Below are 26,761 nucleotides of genomic sequence, written 5' to 3'. Positions count from 1 at the left end.
CCTTGTATTAGGCCCTTTCTCCCCATACGCGCTATAGATAAAATATAATCCAGCTCCTAGCAGAATATTTTTTCTGGCTAGCCAGGTTTATATTTAAGCGAGTAAATCCTTATGGAGCTGCTCTTTTCTTATATAAAATTTACTTGTAATGCATGAGTATATTTAAGCTTTTAATTTTCTGCAGGATAACAAACTACTTCTGGTTATTCGATTGGATCGCTTAGAGATTCTATGATTGGACCTTAGAGAGTAGATCATTTACTGGTGCAGCGCTGACTAATTAAATGTTTTACCAATCATGATTTAAATACTCATGGATATTTCGGGTTATACTGGACAATTTTTAATAAAAACTGTTGATTAATACATACAGCTGGTGGATCAATAAGCAAATAACTTGTACCCCTTACATCTATCCGTTAATATATATATTGAAAATAATTTATTCTATTTATAAAATGATTTTTTCGGTTATTTGGATCAAGGCAGTTGCCTTAATCAGTGTTCTAATGATGAATATATCTAGAGCAGACATGACATTGGATGAAGTGGAGGCCGCTCTGCAGTTTGAAATTGCAGCAGATGCAACACCTATAAGAATAAATCCTGAGGGCCCTCTTAACTTCCTTCGGGGATACATCTACCAAAAAATGGAGTATATGTACAACAAAAGATTTTTTGCACCGCAGATAGATATAGACTATAATGTAAAGGAAGACCCAAAGGCTGCTAGCCCATATGATATCTGTGTGTTTGCCAGAAATGAAAACCAAGATGCCGCATACAAAGCACTAACAGACAATAAAATGGATGAATACGCTGAAAAGTACCATAATCATCTGATTGAGCTGTTTCCATCTCCAACTGGTGACATAACTATAGAGACACGAGGTAACCAGTCCTTCATTCAGTTTTTGCGAGCAAAGACAACAGAGAAGCATGCATTACAGATTCTGGCTATGCTGCTTCTTTTTTCTGAGGGAGTGAATATTCCCATTAAAGTCAGTAACACTGTACTGAAGGTCTATGAACCAAGCAAAAAAGATGAAATATACTTCGAAGTGCCCATGGAAATTCCATGGCTAAACCCTGTGGAAGACAAAGTACAAACATTCCAACAGAAGAAAGTTAAGCAAATGATCATTTTCTTCCAGAAGAATGCAACCAATCATGAAGTACTTAGCATGATGGTAGACAAGTGCTCACTGGATGAGTTTTCTACAGGAAAGTTTCTGGACAGTCCTAAGTTTCTGATCCAATCGTACATATTTGGGTTTATAGACACTGCACAGCGGGCAAAAGAGTTTATTCAGACAGTGCACGAAATGACAGAGAAATATGCTCCACACACAGAATCACCAAGTAAAGGTGGCTGTGTGTATGACAGACTGTTTAAGCCTACCAGTACAGAAACAGACACAGTTTCTATGGCCTTAATGAAAGAAACTCAAGAGATTTTAAATAAGTATCGAGTCTTCCCATTTATAGACAGTACACAGATCCCTGCATACACATCTGTTCCTATGCGCGACCCAAAAACAAAAGCATTCTCTACTGAAAATTTAGAGAAGTACAGCAACTGTGTAGAGTGCATGATTCTTTCTCTCTTTTGCTGCCTTGCCTATGACCCATCTGACTTCACATATAAAACTGATCATATGGGGAATGTCTCTGAAAGTCTGAAAGAATTCTTCGCTCCCGAAGAGAACAAGTCATTCGACACAACAAAGGCAGAGTTCCAGATAAGGTGGTGCAATGTTGTTGCGTGCTTAGACGAGCCTAGAATTGCATACTGCAGGGATAGAAACGAGCTAGACTGCGGTCTTATAAACATGCTCTTGGTTATTGCTGAAATAGTAAATATTTCTAAAGAAGAAAAGAAAAAGATACTTGGCTTTGCACAGAGTTTAAAGGAAAAAGAGGGAGAGCTGGACAATGAATTATGTGATGACATTAAAGAGTACGCCGAAGAACTGCTTAAACGTCTATCCAAGACAAGTAATATAGAGATAGAATTTGCTGACCTTTCAATTGATGAATATCATAATGGGAGATATGACATATCTGGCTGCATCACTATCATATTTGAGCATAACAATATTAAGAACACGATAGTCTTGGATATATCTGAAAATCATAGCAGTATTGGCATGAGTCCCGCTGTTATGATGTTCAAGGATGATCGAATGGAGAAAATGAATGAAATAGCTGACAAATCTAAAAATGATACTGCGTTTATTGAAAATCTGTTTACTACATACATTAACTATGAAATAAGAAATATTGACACTCGTAACAATAATATAGTGTTGATTAAAGAACAGGTTCGCAAAGTTGTCCAAAGCAACTTTTCTGAGATCAATAGGCTCCTTCTGGTGAAGAAAATCAATGACCTTTTGTACAAAAAGGACATATTATCTTGCTCTATTTTATACAGCATGACCCAAAACCTATCTCCTAACCATCCCATTATCCGTTTTGTCTCTAACATACTAGGAAGCACCGAGCTAAAAAACCCGTCCACACAGATAATTCTATTCCCTGCAATTGTGTATGCAGGGCTCGAATCTAAAAAAAACAATCCAGGCTGCTTCCCTAGAATGCAGCTAGGCCAGCCGAGATATATTTTTTTTACATACCATACAAACCTTGAATACTACCTTGACTTCATTCTAGATGCTGATATGGATGTTTTCATTGCATGGATCGGCTATTTTATGGACTATTTCGACAGATCACTCGAATCCAGTCATCCATTACTAATGAGCGCATTGAACAGAAGTATTTTCCAATACATATTTAAAAATAGGGATATGAAGCTTTCAAATGAAATTGATATGCTTATAATAAAAAGGTGTGCTTCTAAGGCAGATCGGATAATATCCCATCTGCACTTTATATGGCTGGTGTACCTCTGTGCAGAAGAGAATCCAGATGCAGCCCTTATTAGGAGAAACCTATGCATGATTGATGAGTCTGAATACATCACACACGAATGTTCATGGTTTGTTAATACAAATGGTATATATAACCGGGTTATGCAAACGCTCAACAATCTGAAGGACCAGATATGTAGAAGTGAAGATGATATTGAAAAGTTTAACAAAGTTGTAAGCATTCTTTAAAATACGCATAAAAGTGCTTCCACACTTGCAGCGTATGGACTACACCCTTACATACGATAGACTGCCTTTATAGGCACTTCTTTAACTAGAAAGATTTTTATTGGTTAGAATAAAAGCTCTCTTTTTATTTATTTTTATACTTATTTCTGAAGATGTTTAAAATTTATTAAAGTCTGCAGAAATAGACATGCTAAATTTATTCTTAAGATTTTAGACATGGCCATACTAAACTGTTTATAAATTATTTATCATTGTATACTTATAGACTTATAGATGTCTAACAATATGTATTGGATTTTACAAAACAAATATAATATGACAAATGACAGTAGTGTAACATAAAGATCAAAAAACTCAGAGCACAAGCCAGTAACATATAAACAAGCAGAGCCGCTCACAGCAGCTAGGTCTATAGCCAAAACTCAAAGAAAAAGATAACATCTATGACGTGCCCAAAAGGGGGCGACGAGCTAGTCCGGAGATAATAGTCGAGAATAGAGAGTGAAGTTGTCCAGGGAGTTTTATTATTGGAATCCTGTGGATGTTTTTGGTGCCTTTGACCGGATGCATTTTTGATAATTGTATTCTTGGGTTCGGACATATTCTTTTTTCTGAATTATTCTAACTATTATATAGTCAGTTTTTGATATACGAGAAATCGTCCGGAAAGTGCATTTATCATAGATGTCCTTTTGTCACAGGGTTTATTGAAAGTGGGAATTTTACCACAATCTATTTAGATTGCTGACTTGAAGAAAAGGACTGCATGCCCTTGAGGTAGAGAAAACTAATGCCTACCAAAAGAAACATTTTATTCCCACTACTACTCCAAGGAAAATTAGAAGCACAGTAAAAGAGTTTAAGATAAAAAGCCATTCGAGGCTTGCGGACAAGGAATATTAGTTGAGCACACAAAGGGCGGACACAGTACAGCAAGACAGCAGGCAGATCGGGAGCGGCTGTTTATTAATAATAGTGTGTACCGGCCATGTACGGGCGCCATGTACTGCCTGCACACAGCACATCTTCGCTCGCTGCATACACATGTAGTGGTTAGCTGCTGCATATGCAGGGAGAGCGGCGTCTTGCGACTGGCCTGAGAACCCAGCGGCCCGCGCATGCTGCTGTTTGCCGGAGCGCTGCAGACAGCACGGCAGGCCATCGCGCGCGCCGCGCAGAGGAGAGGGCCAGTCGGTGCTGAGGACAGGAGCAGGGAAGTCCAGTGCACGCATAGTTCAGTGCCACTTCGGCTTAGACAACGCAGCGGCTCTAAATATTAAATGTACAAGCATCAAGGTAAAAAGAACATGCGCGGAATTTCCTAATGACAAAGTTGGCATCCAAGCTACTCCATATGGCCTTATAGACTACCCCGAAGGGAATGATAATAGTGGACGACCCACCGGCAGGGTTAGTGCCGGCTTGCTCCTGCCACCTCCTAGCCAGCCCTCTTCTCTGCACTGCGCCGTGAGACAGATGCAGCTCTCCTGGTGTTCTGAAATGGAGAGTGCGTGTCCCTTAAATACCCCAAAAAAATGATCAAATTGGGAAATATGTGTATTGGGCCCTTCTAATTGCACTCTAGACCATGTTCTGCTGTTTGTTTACTTAATTGCGATGTATAGCCCAGTCTATGTGCAAATTACGCATCTTGGAGGGCCATATGACGAAAAATTAATATAGTGGGAGAGTGTGTACAAGGCATGTGCAGCAGGCACTGGAGGAAGACCTGCTGATGTAGGGAGGTGTGTGCAGATGGGTAGGTCAGATAGACAGCTTGTGTCTTGGTACTTGCATAGCATGCTTGAGGAATACATTCTTGTCTACTTCTGATGTGTCTCTATCAGCATACATATTGCATATGTGTAGTATGTGTATATTATGCATATACGTGTATGTATATCATGTGTTGTATGCGTGTATAGTTCTTTGCAGGTGTACGCATAGGTTTTCATGTCTGGGCATGGCCTTTTTGTTCTTTATGTGGCTGGCATGTGATGCAGAGTTTGTTCAGCTTTCTACATTGCGCCGAGTGTTTGCCGAGAGTGGTTCTTCAAAAAGTGCAGTTTTCTGATTTTCGTGTGTCTTTATCTTTTTTTTAGAAGAAACAAACCCTTCTGAACAGTAATGGTAGTGCAAATATTGTAGAGTTTATTTTTGCAAAGATGTAGAAGAAAGGATAATAAGAAGACATAGACAGGAGAATGAAGACATAGTACAGAAGAGGTAGATTAGAGATGGGGAATATAGGATACATACATAAATCTTGTATAAATGCAGTTTAATGAATAGACAATGTACATGCAGATTATAGTGCATGGTTGGATATTATTGAATAAACTAACACATAAACAAATTATTCTATACATGCAAAGAAGCTAATATTCATTCTGAACTATTTATTGGGATAGCCCATCTTATGCTATACACAAGGCTCTTGGGAAATAAAACTCTAAAAGAAATTTAAACTGAGCTAAAAACAGTCTAGCAGAACTTTTTCTTGTGGATATGCTAGTGCACATAGAAAGCTTAATAATATAAAAATATAATTGTACATGCAAAAAAGCACACTAATTTCACTAAAATAACCAACCTAATCCTAAAAATAGAGACTAAGAATGCACTATCACTAGAAGACTTTCTTTAATAAGGTTTTTGGATAACTCATGTTCATAATCGATAGATCACCTTTATTTGACCTATAATAGTGACAGTGACTCGTAAATAGGATCAGAGTAGCAGCAATACAAATTTGTAAAATTGAAATACTTTATAAATTAAATTCTCAGTATACTATGTGGATCCTGTGCTAGTCTGCTGCAATTTATAGAGGGGTATGTTAATGGGGTCAGAGTAGGTGCACACTATAGATGTATATAATCACTAGCGGCTTCATTTATACCCAAGACTTCCCTGCATAATAAACTCTTGCATTCGATTTATGTTTATATCCAGTATTATGTAGAACTGAATCAGCTCAGATATGTCCTCTCCAATTGTGCGTATAACAGAGTGTGCATACTTAATTTTATCTATGCATATTTCTTCTATCTCGCTTGTCTCTATTATATTTTCCATCTCGCAAAGTGTGCTGCGCATCTCTCTAAGGATCTGCTTTATTTCGCATGTAGGGCTTTCATAAAACATCTCTAAGAGGTCAAATGAGGTTTTAATTGGGTCTGGAATTTTGCTGCATAGATTGGACGTCTGCATCTGTTTGTAACTCTTCATTATATCTGCGATGCATGCGTGCATTGCATCTATTCTGCTGTCTGTGTATTGGCATATTACTTCTTTATACTCTTCAATAGACTCCTCTATGCACTCTTCCATATGGTTCTCTGCTGCATTGGAAAGCTCAAAATATCCTAGTAAAGAAATGCTTATAATTATAGCTAGACTTCTAAAAGCGCTTTTCATTAGATACTGGAAAAGTGTGCACAGTAAATACTTTCACTAGGAGAAGATTCTGCACACTGATTGGGTGTTTTCTATTGCTAAACATCCAATCAAATGCTTAATTATCGAAATAGTTACCCCTGGGTATTTTATAGACTGCCCTGGGTAATTTACAGCTAATAAGTTGCTATGTCCTTTATTTAGAAAATAGTATGCATTTGACAGAAACACAAAGCGTAGTATGGTATGCTATGCGGGAGAAGATATAAAGAAAGTGCAGTGATCAGTATCTGAATATTTTCCAATAGATAAATAGCAATTGATGAATGAGATAGACTTGATTAAGGACTGTTTATTGACTGGCGGTTTGTAAGAAATCTGCTGACCCGAATGTTTAGCACTATTATATTGTCTTGCGTTAGAATTGTCTTGCTTGGTTATGTCTGTCACTGTTGTTATTGATTATACTATTGCCTTGGCATACCTTACTTAATAAAAACATTTTTGTGTTATACTTTTAACATTCTGGGATTTTCTACGCTTTTCCTTTTCCTAAATTCCTGAGCTTATGGTGAATACCATAGGAAGAATAAAGCATATTTTCTTTAAAAAAATATAGTGTGTTGCGCGCATTCTCTTATTTCAGATATTTACGCTCTATTAAATTTAGAAGAGTATGTGGTATGGTAAAAGAGTATTTAATAAAGTTAAAAAGAGCCTTTTATTATACAATTATAGCTAGATGGTCATCTTTATCTTAAAAACATCCTTAACATTCACATCCTTTGGACAGTAAGGACACTTAAAAATAACACCTTTGAAAGACGCAATTTTTTCAACAGCCTTTACGCTTATTATGTGCCCACATGTAAGTACACACGGCATATTGTCAAAAGAGCACTCCGACCGAAGAACTGGGCAGAAGAAGGTTGAGTGAAAAGACAAAATGGGAGGAACTGCTGACTCAACTTCCACCTCCGTGTCATATGGCGTGATGTTCATTTTCTCCATCTTCTTCCCAATGTGATAGAAAGTTTCAAGGGTTATTCCGCTCTTTGGGAAGCACGCTCTCTTTGCATGGACCAGCTGCTTCACCTCGTTGTGGCGGGTGGGAATGACAAAAAGGCCTAAAACCTGCTTTATTTCTTCATACTGCGCGGTGTACTTTGAATACACATGGCCTATATGTCCGTCAAAGTAGACCAGTGTTTCATTCTCTTCAAAGAAACATTCCTTGATCTCAATAATCGCGCGCTGGAAGACATCCTTTCGCTGCTCAGTACAGTTGTCCCATTTGTCCATTTCTTTCAGCGCGCTCTCTATAATACCATAGAGCTTTGTAACAGGATCGGTTGGTGCTTCTGCCTCCTTGTGCGAGTTAATTATTCTCTGGCACTTTTTTTTGATGTCTGTCATTTGTGTATAGCTTAAGGACTTTTTTGTGATTAGCCTGGGGGCAACTGCATTCAGCTCTTCTGCCCAAGGAAGATACACTGTTGGGATGCACACTGTCTCGTGTGTGCTTTTCACAGGAAGCATCTCATCAATCTCCTCCAGAAGGATGCGCGCGCTGTCTACAGCATTCTGACTGCATAGATACTCTGCAATTAAGGCGTATATGTATGGGCTTTCCACTGGGATCACATCAGATGGCTGCGCAGCATGAGAGGAGGCGGGGCTTTTTAAAACAATCTCTGACAAAGGTACAAGACAATCAAGAACTGTCTTCTTTGCGGCTGAGGGGGCGAAGTTGCCGCTTTCTTCACACTGTTTTAGATATTGTTTGAGCTTTATGGAGATTTGTCTTATATACTGTGACCCGTGCATAAAAAACAAACAAACAATCTACATATGACTGACAAACTCCCGAACACCGTGAATGTAATTAAAAAGCTCACTGACATGCTGCCAACCCTCTCCGAGACGGAGGCAGAAGCAGCAAGGTACCAAATTGAGCAGCTGAAGAATGAAAACCCCTTTCTCTCTGGGAAGGAAACCAATCCGCAGAGCATCCTGGAAAGCTGGGAGGCCAGAGACACCAGCAGAGCAAAAATAATTGCAAGGCGGATAAAGCAGGAAAAGGATCTTATAGAGGGGTACAGCATCCTTATGCAAGAGAATTCCACGGCTGAGCTACTAGAAAGAGTGGAAAAGGCGCGAAGAATTATATACTTCCTGGAGAGAGAGATGGCGCTAATCAAGCGACTTCTATCAGATGCATTTTCAACGAAAAAAAACTGCAATCCAGCTCTGATATTCAACACAGAAAAAAAAGAAGACTGCGAAAAAGTGAAACGTAGCGGAAGAACCCACTTGTCAATTGTAGAATTACTTAGTAAGAACCCCTTACATAAAGACATAGTAATTAGTATATATGCAGATGAGATCTTTATTGGACAAGTTGCACAGAATGAAATTGATGAGAGCAAGCCGATAAGCATTGAGTTTAAAAATACATACCGGCTGGAGTTTATCATCATGACAAAAGACAATGTGATGGTTGGGGACATTTTTTTTCCCATACAGGACCTGGTAGATGCAGAAGACATAGGGGTGAGGAACTTCTACTATAACATCTCAGACAACAGCACGCTTTCAATTTCGTTTGGAAAGTGTGTTCTAGACTCAGATGGCATCAGCCGTGCATCTAATACCATAATTACCAAGCGGTCTGCAGAGCATCTTCTGCGTAGGATTGAAAGCACCTCTCTTTACCGGTGTGGGGTCTGCGGAAATAGCGACAACAACGAGGACACAGAAGAGTACTATAGGTGCGATATGTGCAAGTTCACATGCCACATGCGCTGCACACATCTTATTTTCTTTGAGTGTAACGAGTTCAAGAAGAAGAAAGAGATCGAGTCTGAGAAGGCCGAGCTGGAGGCGCAGCTGGAAAAGATGAAGCAGGAGAGGCTGAGCATAATCATTGCAGCGATTGACATCCGCGAAAAGCCCAAGGAAACAGATACAGTGGCGAGCAGAGTCTCCAAGCCAAAGCGAAAAGGTGCAAACCATGATAGCTCTGGCGGTGAAAGCAACTCTTCAGACTTGTCTTCAGATGCAGAAAAGAAGAATCCTGTGCCTACAAAAAGATACAGCGTGGAGCACTCGCTTGCTAAAGATAAAATGCTTGGCGCTGTGTGGTGCTGCCACTGTGGAGAAAGAATCGGCATGCTTGCAATAGCGCTGGAGTGCACAGTCTGCCAGAATACATATCACACAGCGTGCCGAAGCATGCTGTTCAAGTCCTGCGGAATAACTCTGGAGCTTCTGACAGGGCTGATTGCATATATGCCCAAGCTTCGCAAAAAGAAGTCCAGCAAAATATCAATTGAGGAGTTCAAGTTCATCTCTCTGCTGCACAAGGAGGGAGATGGGAAGGTGTATCTGTGTGCATGGGGGCATAAAACAGTTTGTCTCAAGGCAGTCAAGAAAAAGACAATAATTGATCACAACTATCAAAACATGATGGACACTGAGAGAACCTGTCTAGAAATAGCAAAAACCTCAAACAATCCATTTCTTCTGCAGCTGCTGGGCTGCTTCCAGACAAAAACGCACATATTTTTCATAACGGAGTTTGTGCAGGGCGGCGATCTGTACTATCATCTGCAAACCCGTGATATCTCGGACAAAGAGGTGCAGATGATTCTCGCTGGGCTGGTAATAGCAATTGAGTGGCTGCACTCTGAGAACATTATCTACCGAAACCTTGCGCTGGAGAATGTGATGTTTGCAGAAAACGGATATATCAAGCTGATAAACATGGAGCTGTGCTCAATTGGCGCAGCTAAAGGAATAGCGCACACTCTATGCGGAAGCATTCCTGCAATTGCGCCAGAGATGATAGATGAGCACTACACGAAAAAGGTTGACTGGTGGAGTCTTGGGGTTCTGGCATACCAGCTGGTTCTTAAGACGCCGCCATTCACTGGCTCTAGCGTGAAGCAAATAAAGGAGGCAATTCAAAACGACCCGCCAGCAAATATTGACCAGATAGAAGAGCCCATGCGGTCCTTTATAGCAGGCCTGCTAGAGAAAAACGTGGAGAAGCGCCTGGGCACAGAATCTGTTGAGGATATAAAAAACCACGTTTACTTCAAAGACTTTGACTGGGAGAAGATGAAAAAACAGAAATTGCCTGTTTGCTGGACTCCCCAGGCAGGTAGCAATGTGTACTCAAACTTTGACCAAAAGGACATTGAAAAGGACCCAGAGCTTAGCCCTGCGGAGGAAATAGACAGCACACTCGATGTGTACTTCCAGGACTTCTAAAACAAATAAACCTAAGAATTCTCTTTGATATTAACTTATTTAGTGTAAGTATAGTGGTGGCACTCTGTAGCAGGGCCTTTCGCAAGTCGAATATTTTTGCATGCTTATAATAATTTTTCACCAGCTCGCTTTGGCAGAGTATTCGTTTACATGAATAAATAGAAAGAAGTAGTGAAATAAGAAAAAATCCCCCAAAGATAATTTTAAGTAATTTACATTTATATATAACGATACTGTCTAAATTCCTCCAGATAGATTCGAACCAATGGGCACAAAACAGTCAGAATAACAAGCAGACACGCTGTGGCTCCAGTTATTGAAAGAGACTGATTGAAAATAAGTACATTCTCTTTTCTATATTTGCCAATTCTGTTCTCTGCTATGGCGATAAAAGAAAGAATGCCTGGAAAAAGCCTTATAAAGTTAGCATGCTTTGCGAAGCATTGAAAAGACGGCAAAGAAAACATAATCAAATGGCTCAGCAGAATTAGAGGATAGTCACTGTCTTGCACAATTGTATTTGTGAGTAAAAAAAAGATCCAGGACTGACCAATGGATATGCCAGCGCTAGTAATAAGTAGCGACAGCATAATGGGAAGAAACATCTTCTCACAGACTCTAGCATTTGAAGAAGTTTTCTTGCGAGTTAGAAACTTTACAGATACAACAAGCGCGGTAGACGCAAAGAGCAGGAGAATGTTGTAGAATTCAACTCTGTCCACAGCATAGATGCCTTTAAGTGTGCTGTATCCAGACAGGAGAAAGAGCGTAAGTATGGTGATGCTGGTAAGTGTTCTCACAAGCTCAAGAAGGTTTTTATATGAAAACGATCTCAGCTGTTTGAATATGGATGGTGGCTGCTTTAGATACAGATCAGAAATGTCTTCTTGCACATTAATATTTATTATCATGTGTAGTCTTATATTTCATTCAGAGTTATATAGAACACAATATTTCCAGACTTAGTATAATTTGGGTCTAAATTTTAATTATGCGCCGTATGTGCTATATTTAACATAATAAGCATAATTAATTTTCTATTAATGAAAGAATAGTCTTTTTTGTTCTAAATGCTATATTGCAATTTGTCTACAGCAATTCTGCTGCCTGTTTGAGCCTGGGCTGAAAGTGAGCATGTAGATCGTCATGAAAACTATGCAATGGACGTAGGATCGCATTGGGGTGTGCGCTGTATACAAGTGCCTCTATAGAAATATTCTCTTTTTGTATTTTCAAAGATGTTTACGTACATACATACTGAGTTCATAAAAACATTTAGTATTTCTAATATGCGCTTTGCAACACAATACATGCCTAATAGACTTGTGTGAGATCGTTTAATGCCTTGAAGTCGCCTTTAAAAGAGGTTTTCTTGGGTTTAGAGGCAGCTTGACTCTTACAGAACACAGTCCAGACCGCACTTCAGTGTACACTCTGTAGCACACAAGACTATTTTCAGATAGTATGCACAAAAGATAGGCTATGGTGCAGAAAAGCCTATGCATAGCAGTTGTCACGCGCATAATCCTGATGAAATGCGCTTAGATATGGGATTGATTAAATATGCACACTATCTGCAGTAGATCTGTTTAATTATCTGATTTATTTAAAACAATGTGAAGTAGCATCAGCAAACATGAAAAGCCTAGTACTGGCAGAGCACACCTCATCGAAAGCTATTCAGCTCGCTGCCTTGTTCGCTATGGAAGGTACTTCACTGTGGCGTCAACGATTTCAACAAGTCCTCTATCATTTAGGTTTTTCAGCGCATCCAGATACTCCTGTTTGTTCCAGTCAAATATATTTGTGTGGCTGTTTTGCAGAGTTTCTGAAAGACTGTTCAACCCGCACTCTTTTAACTGCTTTAGTGCGCGCGATATCCAGGCCTGGTAGTATGGCTTTCTGTTGCCTATTCTTCTCTCTGTGGTTTCAGTTGCTTTGATTGTTATTATCTCCTGCTCGCACGAAAAGCTGTCATTAAAGCAGTAGATATCGTTTCTAACCACTACAATTGAAAGACGAACAAACGACTCAAGCACATTTGCCGTAAACTTCGTACTCAGGCCAACAGCTTCTGCTATATTATCAAGGGTGCTCGGGGTCTTTTCAACTGCACAGAGGACTGCATAGTGCGTGAGAGTCATCTCTATGGTGTACGCTCTGTTGGTTATAATCTCAACCTCAACGGTAGACAGAGTGTCCGCCCAGATTAGGCGGCGCCTTGGGTGCTTGGCAAGATACTGCCCAGAGAACGCAGAAAGAATTCCATCAAGCTCGGGCGGGAAGCGTGTGATCTGCACGGCCTCTTCTGCAATGGGCCAGACGCATGCAGTTGTGATGATACTGTAGAAGAACACTTGGTTGTTCTCTGGTGTCAGATATTGGAAGTCGCCTGCACCATACATCTGCTTGAAGAGCTGGTTCTCCTCTGCGCTCTGCACCATGTCTTTGAAGATTTTTGTGACCTTGTTTTTGAGCACCCACGGCATGTTCAGACGGCTTGCAACCTCCTGCTCCACTTCAAAGTCAAACTGCAGAGAAAATATCCTTTCTGCTAGACGGGAGATGTACGTCGAGTAGAAGACGTCTTTCTCGTCCTTGCTGGAGATTGCATTTTGTAGAACGTTCACCTTTTCAACCTCTTCAACATGTTTTGTTTTGATAAGAGACTCAAGATAGAGGGCAAGCTCCTTTCCGACGCCAGGGCGGCCAATCTTTAGAGCAAGCACATTTTCCAGAACTTCTCGCGTTTTTTCGCACGTGTCCGACAGGAAAAGATCCGATAGTCTGCTATACGCAGATATGGCTGCGCTGCATGTATTCTCGCTTGGCCACTCCGCGTTGATAAACTCCTTCAAGCACTCAAGGAAGGCGGGAAAGACCTTTTTAGTTAATAGGCGCACCGCGCTGCACAGGCTTTTTATGCTCTGCTTGTTTTTTTTGTGCAGGACTATTCTCATCTGCTCCCTCATGATGTGGGTGTGCTTGGAGAACACAACCTTCTCAAGTGTCTCTTCCAGAATAGGAAGAGAAATGGGAAGCAGCAGAGCTGAATACGCTGCTATTGCCTCATTGATGGCCCTGCTGCACTTGACAAGATAGGAGGCCAGCTCCATCTCCATGTGAATGCTCACTTTGTGCTTAAACTCCTCTATGATCACAGAGAAAAGGCCTGCCTCATAGTTGTTTCGATAGTACTCAAACCGGTCATTCGGATTTGTGTTTATATTGCTCAGCGAGCGGAGACAGACCTCTGCATACTCTCTTTTGCTTGGAAGTGACTCTGAGAGGGACGGAAGGTTACCCTCGTATCTCTGCCGGAGAATACACCGCTCCCAGATGATGTACCCCAAGTCCCGCACATTTTTGCACTCTTTATTTTCCAAAATCGCCTCATTCAAGTGGAGAGATAGAAGATCTATGGTCTTTACAGTTTTCTCGTAGATGCAAAAGGCATTCGCATACTCCTTAACCCAATCGTCTCCTTTAATTCGCTCTCTTATTTTCACACAGAAGGCAAAGAAGAACTTCCCAATGCACCAATGCAGACGCACTGCATATGACACATCTCCGCCACACACAATGCGGTATATGGCTGTGTATATCAACATGCCGCTGCACTCCAACCCGCTTGCGAGCTTGTTTGCCTCTGTCTGAATTACTTCCCAGTGAGATGTGAATCTTTCTGTGTTTATGCTAGCCACTGGCGGATCCATTTGTGTTTATGTTTGAATTAAATAAATAAATAAATCATACAGAGTGGTCTTTTCATTACAACAACATCAAAGAGATATCCACGTGCTTAGTGCAATCTACTCTAGAACGTTTTTGCAGATTGTGAGCAGCATCTGTGGGTGCTCTCTGTTTAGCTACTGAAGTGGCATTTGAAAGCTGCGCACATTTGCTGCTTTGGGTGCGCGCAAAGGAAGAAACCCGTCAGTGCGCACACAGTGTATACGCTGTGTTTAAAGAGCATGAAATTAAATATGAAATTCAAATACTTCCAAAAGCCCATATTTCAGACAGATGTCCAGTAAAAGAGCATAAAATTATTTTATTTTTACACCCTTGACATTTCAACAACATCAATGCTGCAAGTGAAACAACAACAGAAACAAACAATTAAGACCAACAGAAAGAACCTGGTACACGACAGAACCCAGGAGTTCTTTGCATCCTTCAAAAAGTTCATGATTGTGGACATGATAAACATCTCTTCCAACCAGTGCCAGGAGATTAGACAGGATCTGCGAGGAAAGGGCGAGTTTTTAATGGGAAAGAACACCACTATTAAGAACGCTTTGAAGAAGCTGGCAGAGACCAACCCAGAGCTCAAGGAGGTAGAAAAAGTCATTAAGAACAACGTGGGAGTCGTCTTCACCAACGGATCTCTTAGCGAGATTGAGGATGTGTTTGAGAAGAACAAGGTGCACTCTGTTGCCAAGCCAGGAGATCTCTCCCAGTGCGACGTATGGATTGAGCCAATTGCAACTGGACTTACCCCAGAAAAGACTGCATTCTTCCAAGCTCTTGGAATTGCCACCAAGATTACAAAGGGTAAGATTGAGATTTTATCCAAGTGCCAGGCCCTGTACGAGGGAAAGAGAGTAGGACACTCTGAAGCAGCCCTGCTTGCTCTTCTTGGAGTCACCCCATTCGTCTACAAGATGAAGGTGCTTTACGCATACTCCGACGGAAAGTTCTTCGACACCGAGTATCTGAAGATTACTCCAGAGTCTGTAGAGACAATGGTGAAGGAGGCAGTGAGCACTCTTGCTGCTCTTGCTCTTGGTGCTGGATACGTAACTGAATCCACCGTCAGCCAGGAGCTCCAGATTGGAGCAAGAAACCTCATGGCTCTTGCTGCAGCTGCCGAGTACGACATGCCAGAGCTTGCATCAGTTCTAAAGAAATAAACGTGCTTTATTCTATTTTACTTAGTATATCTTGTGTCTAAGCGCACTGAACGCGCTTTGTGTGCTGGAGCAGAGTGCATTGACTGCATATGCTGAAGCATGATATCTTCAATTTATTGGCTATGCACAAAGATATGCTTATGTGCTTGATTTCAGACAGCCTGTCCTTTTTGCAAGTGATCTATAGCCAGGCCGCCTTATGCACGCTGCCAGATGCATGCTGTGCAAGAAATAAATAGCATGCGGTTTTTTTCACTATGATATTCACACCAGAAAACATTAAGAAGCTCCAAGATATAGTTGTGGTGGTGTACAAGGGAAAGCACGGAAACTACGAGGTAGCAGCCCACCCGAAGAAGCTCTATGAGTACAGAAGGCAGACTGCATCTTTGGACGAAGTCCTATGGACCGAGAGCATATTCTCAGATATAAGCAAGGGGAAGCTTGCAGGCAAGAAAAGCGTGCAGGATGAGTTTGGCAAGGACCATGGCAAAGCGCTAGAGGAAATTCTAAAACTAGGAACTGAGAGAAAGGACAGTGCAACCCGGGAGTACGAGCAAGAGAACTCAAAGAAGGCTATGGCAGAGGGAATTATCCACAGAATGCGAAAAGAGGGCGGGGAGGTTCTAACACATGCTGAGGCTGAGGGTGTTCTACGAAAAATAAACTACACACCAAGCGGAAAGCCCATGAAAATACAGCTGTCAGATGTTCTGAAAAAAACCGTTCTTCTTGGGTACGTTAGAAGGAAAATACGGGCCAGAGTAGCTAAAAGGCTGGACTGGTCTGCAATTACATCTGCTCTTCCCATAGGCTCGTTTCTTAGGGAAATAGATGCAACTGGTATCATAGAAATGTCGGATGACTTGTATGGCGCAGTCCACAGACATGCAGAGTCTCACAATGCAGAGATTGAAGACTTGCCGGATATTGAAGATGCGGAGGTGGAAATATAATTCGCATGCATCGAGGGAATGCCATAGTTTTGCGCACATTCTAGTACTGTGTTTGTCTTCTAGCTTGCAGCACCATAAATACAATTAAGCGTATACCTCTTTTCCTTTTGTGAAGAGTTCAGACACAGCAACTAATTACGCTCAGTACAGTTCTGCTTGAACACACAGCACGCGAAAATAGACAGCTCAGAACACAGCGCTGCGTAAGCTTCCTACTCTGGAATCTCAACGGGTAGTATCTGCGCAGTTGGTAATGAAGCCCCTAGTCTGTTTATATTACTACAAGCTATATGAGCATACAAACTCAGTCTTTAATTTAAAGCCAAGTAGTTGAAGGCAGTATAATTTTGAATAGAAAGAATATTTATTTTTAGTTGCTTTGATACTTTTTGTCTGCTTTCTTTTATTCTAGTTTTACTGTTCATATGATTATGCTGACCTACTAGGGGCAATTTATGAACTAAAAATGATATTCACTAGATTTTCAGTTATTTCGCAATAAGATTTATTTTCTTATTGTTTCTATTCTTATTAGAAGTAAATTTGAGCAGTGCACCAAAAAATTAATTTGTCTAAAGTGCTTGGCTGCAAAACTACTCTGGATCTAGAACATATTAAAAAGCAAATTTGATCATATAATTCGGAAAAAATTGTAATTTTTATAAGTATGATGAATACGCGCGGATTGCCACTGAATGCGTTAGAGGAGTCTCTCTCTGACATAAACACAAGGACATTTAAACTTTTCAAAGGCCAGGGCTCGAACCAAGCTCTTTTTAGAAGCATTTCCACAATTGTGTGTTTTTGCGCACTGATAATTGCAAACATTGCAATTCTTTCTTATTGGGGAATGATCTCCTTTAATAACATGGAGGATGTGAAGGATCTTTTAGAAAGCATAAACCTGCACCGCATAGGGAGCGCTCTCTACGAGAAGAGGCTTCTAGTGAGTTTTCTTATTATACAATCTGCAGTGTATTTGGGTACAGTGCTCAGCGTGTTTGGTATGCAGTGGATGTACCCAAAGAGGGTGTTTTTTGCAAAGAAAGCTGCCAATATGATTGGGATGCTAACTGTAGTTGGGTGCATGTCTGTGTTGGCAATGGTGCTTTTGAGCACTGTGCTAGAGAAGATTCCATTAGAGCAGCGAGGTCTTTTCAGTCTGGTGTTTGGTCTTATCAGCGCACCGGTTGGATACTGGCTTAGCAAACAGGTAACAAACCACCACATTCCACTTGATGCAAGCAACCTGGACATGGATGGGCCATACGTGCAGAGACAAAGAGAAAATGGAGTGATTTTTGAGGACATCTACACATCTGAAAGGAGAAAGTATGTATCCACTGGAAGAAAGGCTGAAAAGGACAGTCTTGCCAAGTTTGACCAAGCAATAAAAGAGAAGAAGACAGGGGAAAGTGCGATAAAGAAGTACATGCCAATCATCCTTTCAATGTGGGCGGTATTCATAACCATGCCTCTAAGCGCGCTCGCCTTCTTTATTAATGACCGGACCGTATTCTTGGCTGCAGATATAATTGCTCTGCTAGGAAATGTATGCAGAAATTCTAGTCCTCTAACATACGCTGTTATTCTGGCAAGTATCATATCTGGTGTGAACGCATACGGCATATTCATTCAGATTGTCTCGTTCTTCCTAGGATCCATGGTTGGAGAGTCTCGGTGCGGGCATGGATTCATTGATTCGCTCGGCAACAGTGTTAGAAAGACAATGCTGGAGTCTATTCAGATCACATCAGACGCATTCTATTCAATTGTGGATAGTGCAATTGCCTTTTTGTGCACCATGTTTGTCGATATCCCTGGAATTATTGTTGCCTACGTGTACCAAAGGAAGTACACCTTTAGCGCAGCACCGATCATTCGGGTGTTCACCTCACTGCTATTTATGGTATTTGGGAGTCTGGCAGGAATCACAAAAACATTCATGTGCTTTAAGATGGGAATGTACCCTCTTGGATATATACAGGTGGGCGACAGAAATGACTTCTTTACAAGCGAAGCGTCCACGTACAGCTCGCTGTACATAGGACTGAGTATTTTTATGATTATGACCATGCTAATCATAGGATTCCTTGTGTTCATGTCCTTCTTTGATCGATACATTTCAACTGGCGCGCGTTTGCAGAAATACACCATCAAGGGAAGGTCCCTGAGGTTCTGGGCTATTTCTATGCAGATATTGTGCACTGCCGTCTTTGTAATAATCCCGTCGATTGTACACTCTTTCACAGCACGTTCTCAGCTGATTATAGATCTTGCTCTGCAAGACATTACCTGGCATGCACCAAAGCCTATATCCGAATAAACATGCAGAGCACTATATGTGAAAAACACAGCTATGCATTTAAAATAAAGCATGCTGGTCTACACTAGGCTCTTGCATTGGATTTAGAAATATAAAGCAATAGAATTTTTCATTCTTTACTTTGTTGCCATATTTTATGCTAATATATTATGCTCTTTTGGCTAGAGCACTTTTTATTTGAAACATAAGAATGTCTAGACGCGCTTTACTATTTGGTGCATCTATTAATTAAAACATCCAACTACTATCTTGCGTTCTAGAGATATAAATCAGTGTATCTGTTTGTCTGTTCTATTCAGAATAGCATAGATTCACTTATATATTCAGAAACAGAAGCTAGCACAGCAATCTTTCTAAATTCGGGTCATAGTGCACATATGCAGTTTGAATCAACAAATTCTAGTCTATTTATTATATAGCCCTGTATGTTTAAACCATTCCTGCTATTTTTAGTCTTTTCTTCCTAATATGGTTTCTACTTTTTCTACACTTTCAATTTTTACAATTCATATTCTCTTCACAGCAAAAATACATATAAAGCCTGCAGACTTTTATAATTTACATATGCGTAGAGCAGAAAAGCAAAAGTATTAAGATTCTAGCTAAATATTTTGGAGGCCATATAAAGCGACCTTTACACAGAATACAATGGAAAATCAGCCAGAAATAAGAAATAAGCACGCAAAGAAAACGAATATGCATATATCACTAAGAGAAACCATTTAAGATGTAAATTTCAGAAAATAGATAAACAATTCACTAAACAGCCACATGTGTTTAAAGTAGAAATATAGTAGTCTCATGCCTCGATAAAAGAGCGAAAAAGAGACGGCCTGATCACATTACTAGAAAATTCTTCTGTTGCATTATTTATAAAAATGCAGTATATGCACATTGGCGCCACAATAAGAAAGTTTGCAATACGGAGCTCATTATAAAACTTAATAGCAGCGCGGTAGTGCGGTGCATAGTCACGAGTAAAGTAGAATGGCCTAATATTGCTGTATGTCATGTGGATAGTCCATATAGCGACCAGAACACCCAATACACACCTGCTTCTTTTTTTGTAGCATATAGCATGAGCGTACATAGTGATCTCAGCGCATATTTTCAAAACGTTACAAAAAGTGAACACAGCTATGCTGCTTTCAAGATCATGCAGATAGCACCAGAGTTTTTGGACAGCTGTGTTTACAATGTGTATCTCCATAAACGCGCGAAGAAACGCATCTTCAAAGGAAAAAGAGGGCACTGTTTTATCCCATGCGTACATAAAGTATAGATTCCGCCTGAAAATAGGGGAGTAGTAGTATATCAGGAGACCATATATAAGAACCTTTAGCAGGCCGTTCCATAGTAGAGTCGATATTATATTGCAGTTTTCAGAGACATAGCGGAGAAGAAGAAGGACTTTTATCACGCTGAGAAGGAAAATACACAGAAGGTACTCAAGGTTCCCCTGCATAAAGCACTTTGTGTCAAGTAAAATATACCAGATGGTTTTGAACATTAGCGGGATATGATGAATCATGCGATTCTCCCAATAGAAGGCGGTGTGGAGCAGCATTGAAAGATGCAAGGCAGCAACAAGAACAAAGGGCACTTTTGAGAGGGGTTTTGCACTCGTATACATGATTTCTATCGCATGCACAGGTTAACATACGGGCAGTACCAGCCGAATAGGCTATTTTCAGAAATCAAGCAGAGTACAACAAAAACATTTTACATAGCTGTCACAAAAACACGCAGAATACTTTAAATGCATAGAAGGCGCGTAGACACAAGATATGAAAGCTCAAGACAATGCCTAGATTTATTATAGCCCAAATAGTCAGCAGTTATTCAAAATACATACGTCCAGATGAACTCTGCCAAAAACACGTACATAGTGCACAGCATGTACATGTAAAGGTCTTATTTTTATATGCTGTGTGCTAGATTGTAAAATAGAGAAACTTTCATCGTATTTATGTTATACTGACATGCATTATAGTAGCTATATGCCTATGCGTTTACTGCACGCAATTGCTGCACTGTAGAATGAATTTTGCCCACTCTTTGGTATTTTTATTCTTGGCTGTTTTATAAAGAACCCAGCGATGCAGAATTTTTATTTGCATGAGAATACACCGGATAGCTACTTTAGACAGAGGAAGTGAAAAAAGCGTGCAAACAAGAGTCTTTTCAGAGAGTGAACTAACACAGAACGAGAGGCACAAAGAGTATATTCGGGCAGTTAAGGACATAAAGCTGGATCACATCTTTAGAAAGCCCTTCATTGGCTGCTTAAGCTCCCACACTGATGGAGTCACCCGAATAGTAAAATCGTCCACGTCAAAAGTTCTCTACGCATCCACTAGCTACGACGGAACAGTAAAAGTGTGGAACATGAACAAGCGGGAGGAGATTGAAACCGTATCACTCAACCAGAACGCGCCAGTTGCAATTTCCTTCCTTAACGACGCGCTGCTGTACAGCAAAGACACGCGCATTGTGCACAGAGAGGTAAACTATGCGGACATTCTTACAGGATCCGTAGAAGAGCTGTCTGCTCCGGTGGAGACTGAGTTTGTGTCAGGGGCTGGTGTGCTGGACATAGTTGGTGCAGGGGAAACGCAGTTCTACGCCTCAACGGTTGATGGGATTGAAATTTTTGACAAAAGCCGAATAAAGGCAATTGCAAGCTATAAAGGAGAGCGGCAGGCAAAAAGGCTGTACATAAGCCAGGATGCCAGGCCGCTGCTCTATGCAATTGAAGGAAACAAGATCGTTGGATATGACAGCAGAACAGGAAAACAGGAAATTGACATCGTGGCAAAGGCAGAGATCAACGCGCTCTCAATCGATCCGTCAGAGCCTTCGCTAATAGCTGCAGGAACCAACAACGGAGAGATCTACATGTACAACACCTACTACACAAGCAACAACACAGGATACATAACCCCGCCGGCAAGAACCCTGAGAGGGCACACGACCGCAATAACAGACATACAGCACTCTGCAAATGGCACGCGAATTGTGACGGGCTCAACAGATAGAACTGTTCGGATATTTACAAACGACGTCACACACAGACAGGAGGCACTCTACCATAACAAGAGAATGCAGAGCGTAAACGCAGTCTGCTGCACAAGCGACAACGCATACATCCTTTCCGGAAGTGTAGACACAAATATACGAATATGGAAGCTGGACCCGAACTCTAGCACAAAGATATGCACACGAGCAGAGGAAAACTCCAGAGCGCTTGGAAACATGATCAAGAACAAGTATAGAGATGTGATCCAGCTGGAAGACATGAAGAGGCACCAGATAGTCCCGAGCAAGATCAAGAAGGCAATGAAGAATAGATACAACCATATAAAGGCAGAGGCCAGAAAGGAGCAGAGAAGACAAAACCACGGGCTTCTCCCAGAAAACCAGAAAAAATAGAGACCTGCTCTGTGCAGAAATAGTAGACCAGGCTGTTTCTTTCTTTTTACAGACAGGTTGTAAGGTGTCTGCTACAATACGGCGTGTGCAATGGCTTTATCACATCCATGCAGATACTCTAAACTAGACGGATTTTAAATGAAATGTGCTTTAAATAGAACCTCCAATAAATGCAGCTGCATATTATCGCTAAGTTTGCCAACCAAGTGAATAAACTTATACTATTAATGCCATGGCTGCGGAACTGCAAAATATATATGCTCTTTCAGACAGAGGCCCATACCAGCACATCTGCCAGACAGAGTAGATCGAATGAAAATGAATTGTGCGCGCAGACATTAGAGTAAAGAATAGTATTTAAGGATTTTGAGTGCACGTGTGCTCTAGTGAAGTGCCATGCGCATATGTCTTAATTGCCCCGTGGAGAGAAAAAAGCAACTGCTATTTGAAAATAGCAATTTATTTTATTTTCTTTTGCTTACCCCAGAATGAAATTCGGAGTTTGCAGTTTTAGTGGACACGCAATCCACAGAGGAAAGGGAAGAATATTGGTGCGCCCTAACGGAGCAACCTTCTTGCTCGCAAAGAAAAAGTGCAGAAGCCATCTGCAGATGGGAATGAACCCAAAGAAGGTCAGCTGGACACTTGCCTCAAGAATTATCAGAAAGAAGGCAGTTGCATTCAAGTCATCCAGCATAAGTGTGCCAAAGGTCGCCAAGCCAGTAAGAGCCTTTGTTGGTCTCTCATTAAACGATCTGAAGAGCAAGATGTCATCAGAGTCTGAGGTCGCTAAGTCCGGGTCTGTAAGATTCAGCAAGAGAGACAAGATAAGAAGCATAGCAAAGAAATAAATAATATGAGTACCCACTATTCTATAACTAAACTTAGCTAACAAATATATTTGCACACTTTGTGCAGCACACTCCACCTGCAAGATGCATGCAGAAGAATGCGCAGAGACAGAGTGCAAAAAGAGCCAAGGAAATTTCTTATAATGCTTTTATCTGCAGGATGCATGCATATGAAGAGCCTGCAGTAAGATGTGCAGGATATTCCATCTCATATTCCTATAGAAGTGCATTCAGCAGACGGCGAAGTCTCTACAGAAATATATTTTTATAAAAATGCACTTTTGCTTTGCAGAAGGATGTAGAGAGATACTTGCACTTTTAGATGTACAAGAGGATAGGAGAGCTGGCCAGCCAGGCAATCAATTTGTAGGCAGAATGGTCGAGTGGTCTAAGACGCTAGATTCAGGTTCTAGTCCTTCCGAGGGCGAGGGTTCGAATCCCTCTTCTGTCATTTATTTTATCTTTTTTTAAACACCACCATGGGCAGTGATCTAATTGACATAGCAGCGCTCTCAGAGCAGATATACTACAGCGACACATACACAGACGAAAACAACAATGTATACAGGCACGTCATCCTTCCTAACGAGCTTTCCCAAATGCTTCCAAAGGGCCGGCTGCTGGAGGAGGAAGAGTGGCGCTCAATAGGAATTACCCAAAGCAAGGGATGGAAACATTATATGCGGCACGGGCCAGAGCCCCACGTATTGCTATTTAAAAAATCTGCAAACAATTAAATTCAATGCCCCTGTTTATACTTTCGGGCCTTCCGTCACGCGCAAAGAAGGATCTTTTCTGCGACATACTGCAGCAGGTTATTAGAAAATACAGCACGAATAATGGTGAGAATGCAGAAGGCACACAGGAAAAAACAATTGACTCAGTTCTTGTTGTCATTCAGAACTCTGTCAGCGTAGATGCAAAAAAAGAGACGGCCACTATGCGCTCAATTATCCAGAATAATTTGAGCAAGCGCGTGCTGGTTGCAATATATGCGCCACTGCACATCAAGGGTCTTAGGTACGAAATATCCTCCACTGCAAAGAATATGGGGATAGACATGGCCCACGTGTACTGTTCTGCAGAGTACCAGGCTGAAGGTGAAATAAGCCTGCCAGAGATGGAGGAAGTGCTTCAGGGGAAAGGCAGTGTGCTTGATATAAGCACAAAAACAGAAAAAACCGAGGAGTTTTCAGTGGTGTCACGTATATTTGAGACCCCAAGAAGAACAGACAAGTGGGATGCGCCGTGCTTTATAGCAGACTCTGCAAATATTAAGGTTTGTGCAGAGACAGCAGGAGACAAAGTGTGGGCTCTTTTGCAGAATGTTGTCAAGCCAAGGACATCTTCTAAAAAACTGACAGGAGGAACGCTCAATACAAAGTATCTGCAGAGTGTAAAGGAGATTATTAATAGGGTTTTGGAGGAAAAGAGAAAAAGCACAGAAATTCCTCTTAAAATAGCGCGGCAGGCAGAGATAGATGTTCTCAGCTCAATACGCACTACGCCTCCTCCACTGGAGAAGGTGCAAGAGATATTTCTTTTTTTCTTGGAAAAGTATCTTAGTGGGTAGACGCATTGCCAGCTGTGCTAATAAACCGCACGCAGATGAATAATAAAAACAGAATTTGGGTTACAGTATTATTGCTTTTTAGTCTTTAAGTTATGGTATTTCGCTAATATATTCTTGGTGGTGTGCAAAGATTAGCAGTAGTGCATTTTCATCTAGAATGCGATATATTTATATACAATACGTTAGTGAGATATTTTAAGTAAATAAACATTTGAGTCTATATGTATGGCCTGTGGTTAAAAAGTATTTGAACTTAGTATGTGCTTAAATAGATGTGCTTAGGGGTAGTTTTGCTCTGCTTAAGACGTACTTTAAAGAAGAGCAATTTGCACTGTGAGTTTATTTGGTCTTGGTGTAGAGCTAGTGATAATAAAATATTAAATAAAAAGCATTCATTTTAGTAAAAACTGAAGACTTTTCTTTGCACATGTGTGAAAGGTCTCTTACTTAGCATGCATCTGGAGTGTATTAGTGTTAGTCGTATGTAATTCGGTAGTTGTGCACTGAGTTCCAGTGTGGGCCAAACTCTTTTATGTCTTCCCACAGAGCCAATAAGAAGTGCTTTGCAATCCCCTTTACTTGCTCCCTCCTGTTTCCTGCTATATCCTTTACTGCATAGTAGAGCCATCCCTCATCAGGAAGCTTCTTGCACTTAATCTGAAGGCATTCATATACTTTCGGGTGGTTGTTTTTTCCTACATTTTCAATGCCTTTATAGAGAGGAATCTCCATCTCTTTCACTCCTTTGGAGCGCAGGCCAGTCAGCAGAAGAAGCAGCACAGTGGGCTCTAGTATTTGTACTGCGCGTGGGTATAAAGTCTCTATTCTGTCTGTTACAGATGGAAGAAGGGTAGTTATCTGCTGTTTTAGAGTCTCTGTCACTTCGGTTGGCATGTCATTTAGTAGAAAAAAGAGCTGTCTGCTGCTAGTATTAGAGAACAGAAGCCACTCATCTTCGCTTTGCATAGAAAGTTTTTTGCTGCGCTGGAAAAAGAATGGATGAAGAAAAGTACTCAAGGCAGATCAAGCTTTTTGGAAAGGACACCCAAGAAAAGATACTTGCATCGCACGTACATCTAGCAGGAGTTGTAGAAGAGCGAATGGCATCGTATATGATTAGGCTTTTGTCGCAGGTGGGGGCACATGTGTGCAGAAGCAATGAATGCAAGATAGAGCAAACATGGGTATTTGTCTTTGATCTGCCAGAGGCCATGCATGAAAGCTTTCGAGCAGCAGAGCAGGACCAAAAAATTCTGTATATTTCAACTAGTAACTTGCTAATCTCTAAAGCATATACACAGCGACTGAATGCAGGGAGTACTGTACAGCACTCAGAGGTGTATCTAAATATACTTGTAGGAGTGGCTGTGCAGGAGTATATTAAGTCAATGGCTGGAATTAATTGCTCTGATGAATGGAGACTGGATTTATCTATATTTGAGTGATGTAAGATGCACTGTAGAAGTACTGCACACATCAGAGTATTGATAGCATATGGAGTGGCATGTATATAAACTCTGCATTTTGTAGTCTAAATTTATATTCGGGTTATATGATTTTATTTTGCACAGTATGCACGTGCTAGCCACTTTCGGATTATATTATTAGACAGGTTATGCGTATAGAGAAGAGTTTAGTAGAAATTACGCCAAATAAGAGGCATTTAAATAGATATAACCCGAATTCTAATTACATATGGTTTAACATAGATAAGGCAATGTTATTAAGATATTCTACTTGTTTACATGGTGGGCTTCGTACAGACTCTATGCGCATATACACAGAAAACAGCTAATATTATGGACTCAAGCGAATATGCTAGACTTAGATGTTTATTTTCTATTGTATTTTTATCTCTTTATACTCATCTGTAGGTTCCTTTAGTAGCATATTCATATAGAACTACTT

The 26,761-nt window shown here is 40.8% G+C and overlaps 17 protein-coding genes and 1 non-coding gene across 18 annotated transcripts; 11 read left to right on the top strand and 7 right to left on the bottom strand.

Annotated features, from left to right (window-relative positions):
* Positions 1-458: 458 nt before the first annotated feature.
* Positions 459-3,125, top strand: NESG_00046 (uncharacterized protein; the record flags this gene model as incomplete). The annotated part of the gene is made up of 1 exon (XM_053047706.1): positions 459-3,125. One exon carries the CDS (start codon positions 459-461, stop codon positions 3,123-3,125), a length of 2,667 nt encoding a protein of 888 aa, XP_052905531.1.
* A 409-nt stretch (positions 3,126-3,534) lies between these two features.
* NESG_00045 (uncharacterized protein) lies at positions 3,535-3,726 on the bottom strand (the record flags this gene model as incomplete). The annotated part of the gene is made up of 1 exon (XM_053047705.1): positions 3,535-3,726. The coding sequence occupies one exon, from the start codon at positions 3,724-3,726 to the stop codon at positions 3,535-3,537; it is 192 nt and encodes a 63-aa protein (XP_052905530.1).
* A 2,291-nt stretch (positions 3,727-6,017) lies between these two features.
* NESG_00044 (uncharacterized protein) lies at positions 6,018-6,545 on the bottom strand (the record flags this gene model as incomplete). Its single annotated transcript, XM_053047704.1, has 1 exon — positions 6,018-6,545. One exon carries the CDS (start codon positions 6,543-6,545, stop codon positions 6,018-6,020), a length of 528 nt encoding a protein of 175 aa, XP_052905529.1.
* A 717-nt stretch (positions 6,546-7,262) lies between these two features.
* On the bottom strand, positions 7,263-8,351 carry NESG_00043 (uncharacterized protein; the record flags this gene model as incomplete). The annotated part of the gene is made up of 1 exon (XM_053047703.1): positions 7,263-8,351. The coding sequence occupies one exon, from the start codon at positions 8,349-8,351 to the stop codon at positions 7,263-7,265; it is 1,089 nt and encodes a 362-aa protein (XP_052905528.1).
* Positions 8,352-8,375: 24 nt separating this feature from the next.
* On the top strand, positions 8,376-10,799 carry NESG_00042 (uncharacterized protein; the record flags this gene model as incomplete). The annotated part of the gene is made up of 1 exon (XM_053047702.1): positions 8,376-10,799. The coding sequence occupies one exon, from the start codon at positions 8,376-8,378 to the stop codon at positions 10,797-10,799; it is 2,424 nt and encodes an 807-aa protein (XP_052905527.1).
* A 218-nt stretch (positions 10,800-11,017) lies between these two features.
* On the bottom strand, positions 11,018-11,710 carry NESG_00041 (uncharacterized protein; the record flags this gene model as incomplete). Its single annotated transcript, XM_053047701.1, has 1 exon — positions 11,018-11,710. The coding sequence occupies one exon, from the start codon at positions 11,708-11,710 to the stop codon at positions 11,018-11,020; it is 693 nt and encodes a 230-aa protein (XP_052905526.1).
* A 789-nt stretch (positions 11,711-12,499) lies between these two features.
* Positions 12,500-14,515, bottom strand: NESG_00040 (uncharacterized protein; the record flags this gene model as incomplete). Its single annotated transcript, XM_053047700.1, has 1 exon — positions 12,500-14,515. The coding sequence occupies one exon, from the start codon at positions 14,513-14,515 to the stop codon at positions 12,500-12,502; it is 2,016 nt and encodes a 671-aa protein (XP_052905525.1).
* A 372-nt stretch (positions 14,516-14,887) lies between these two features.
* Positions 14,888-15,715, top strand: NESG_00039 (uncharacterized protein; the record flags this gene model as incomplete). The annotated part of the gene is made up of 1 exon (XM_053047699.1): positions 14,888-15,715. One exon carries the CDS (start codon positions 14,888-14,890, stop codon positions 15,713-15,715), a length of 828 nt encoding a protein of 275 aa, XP_052905524.1.
* A 257-nt stretch (positions 15,716-15,972) lies between these two features.
* Positions 15,973-16,671, top strand: NESG_00038 (uncharacterized protein; the record flags this gene model as incomplete). The annotated part of the gene is made up of 1 exon (XM_053047698.1): positions 15,973-16,671. The coding sequence occupies one exon, from the start codon at positions 15,973-15,975 to the stop codon at positions 16,669-16,671; it is 699 nt and encodes a 232-aa protein (XP_052905523.1).
* Positions 16,672-17,338: 667 nt separating this feature from the next.
* Positions 17,339-18,997, top strand: NESG_00037 (uncharacterized protein; the record flags this gene model as incomplete). The annotated part of the gene is made up of 1 exon (XM_053047697.1): positions 17,339-18,997. The coding sequence occupies one exon, from the start codon at positions 17,339-17,341 to the stop codon at positions 18,995-18,997; it is 1,659 nt and encodes a 552-aa protein (XP_052905522.1).
* A 799-nt stretch (positions 18,998-19,796) lies between these two features.
* Positions 19,797-20,630, bottom strand: NESG_00036 (uncharacterized protein; the record flags this gene model as incomplete). The annotated part of the gene is made up of 1 exon (XM_053047696.1): positions 19,797-20,630. The coding sequence occupies one exon, from the start codon at positions 20,628-20,630 to the stop codon at positions 19,797-19,799; it is 834 nt and encodes a 277-aa protein (XP_052905521.1).
* Positions 20,631-21,115: 485 nt separating this feature from the next.
* Positions 21,116-22,429, top strand: NESG_00035 (uncharacterized protein; the record flags this gene model as incomplete). The annotated part of the gene is made up of 1 exon (XM_053047695.1): positions 21,116-22,429. The coding sequence occupies one exon, from the start codon at positions 21,116-21,118 to the stop codon at positions 22,427-22,429; it is 1,314 nt and encodes a 437-aa protein (XP_052905520.1).
* A 488-nt stretch (positions 22,430-22,917) lies between these two features.
* Positions 22,918-23,280, top strand: NESG_00034 (uncharacterized protein; the record flags this gene model as incomplete). Its single annotated transcript, XM_053047694.1, has 1 exon — positions 22,918-23,280. One exon carries the CDS (start codon positions 22,918-22,920, stop codon positions 23,278-23,280), a length of 363 nt encoding a protein of 120 aa, XP_052905519.1.
* A 369-nt stretch (positions 23,281-23,649) lies between these two features.
* On the top strand, positions 23,650-23,731 carry NESG_00033. The gene has a single exon. It is a non-coding gene; the product is annotated as a tRNA-Leu (tRNA).
* A 28-nt stretch (positions 23,732-23,759) lies between these two features.
* NESG_00032 (uncharacterized protein) lies at positions 23,760-24,017 on the top strand (the record flags this gene model as incomplete). Its single annotated transcript, XM_053047693.1, has 1 exon — positions 23,760-24,017. One exon carries the CDS (start codon positions 23,760-23,762, stop codon positions 24,015-24,017), a length of 258 nt encoding a protein of 85 aa, XP_052905518.1.
* Positions 24,018-24,022: 5 nt separating this feature from the next.
* On the top strand, positions 24,023-24,853 carry NESG_00031 (uncharacterized protein; the record flags this gene model as incomplete). Its single annotated transcript, XM_053047692.1, has 1 exon — positions 24,023-24,853. The coding sequence occupies one exon, from the start codon at positions 24,023-24,025 to the stop codon at positions 24,851-24,853; it is 831 nt and encodes a 276-aa protein (XP_052905517.1).
* A 474-nt stretch (positions 24,854-25,327) lies between these two features.
* Positions 25,328-25,819, bottom strand: NESG_00030 (uncharacterized protein; the record flags this gene model as incomplete). The annotated part of the gene is made up of 1 exon (XM_053047691.1): positions 25,328-25,819. One exon carries the CDS (start codon positions 25,817-25,819, stop codon positions 25,328-25,330), a length of 492 nt encoding a protein of 163 aa, XP_052905516.1.
* Positions 25,820-25,848: 29 nt separating this feature from the next.
* NESG_00029 (uncharacterized protein) lies at positions 25,849-26,298 on the top strand (the record flags this gene model as incomplete). The annotated part of the gene is made up of 1 exon (XM_053047690.1): positions 25,849-26,298. One exon carries the CDS (start codon positions 25,849-25,851, stop codon positions 26,296-26,298), a length of 450 nt encoding a protein of 149 aa, XP_052905515.1.
* Positions 26,299-26,761: the final 463 nt, after the last annotated feature.

This window comes from Nematocida ausubeli (assembly GCF_000738915.1).
Source record: "Nematocida ausubeli strain ERTm6 chromosome Unknown supercont2.1, whole genome shotgun sequence".
NCBI classification, from domain to species: domain Eukaryota; kingdom Fungi; phylum Microsporidia; genus Nematocida; species Nematocida ausubeli.
The sequence above is the reverse complement of the archived record's forward strand: the minus strand, read 5'-3'. Positions and strand labels throughout refer to the sequence as shown.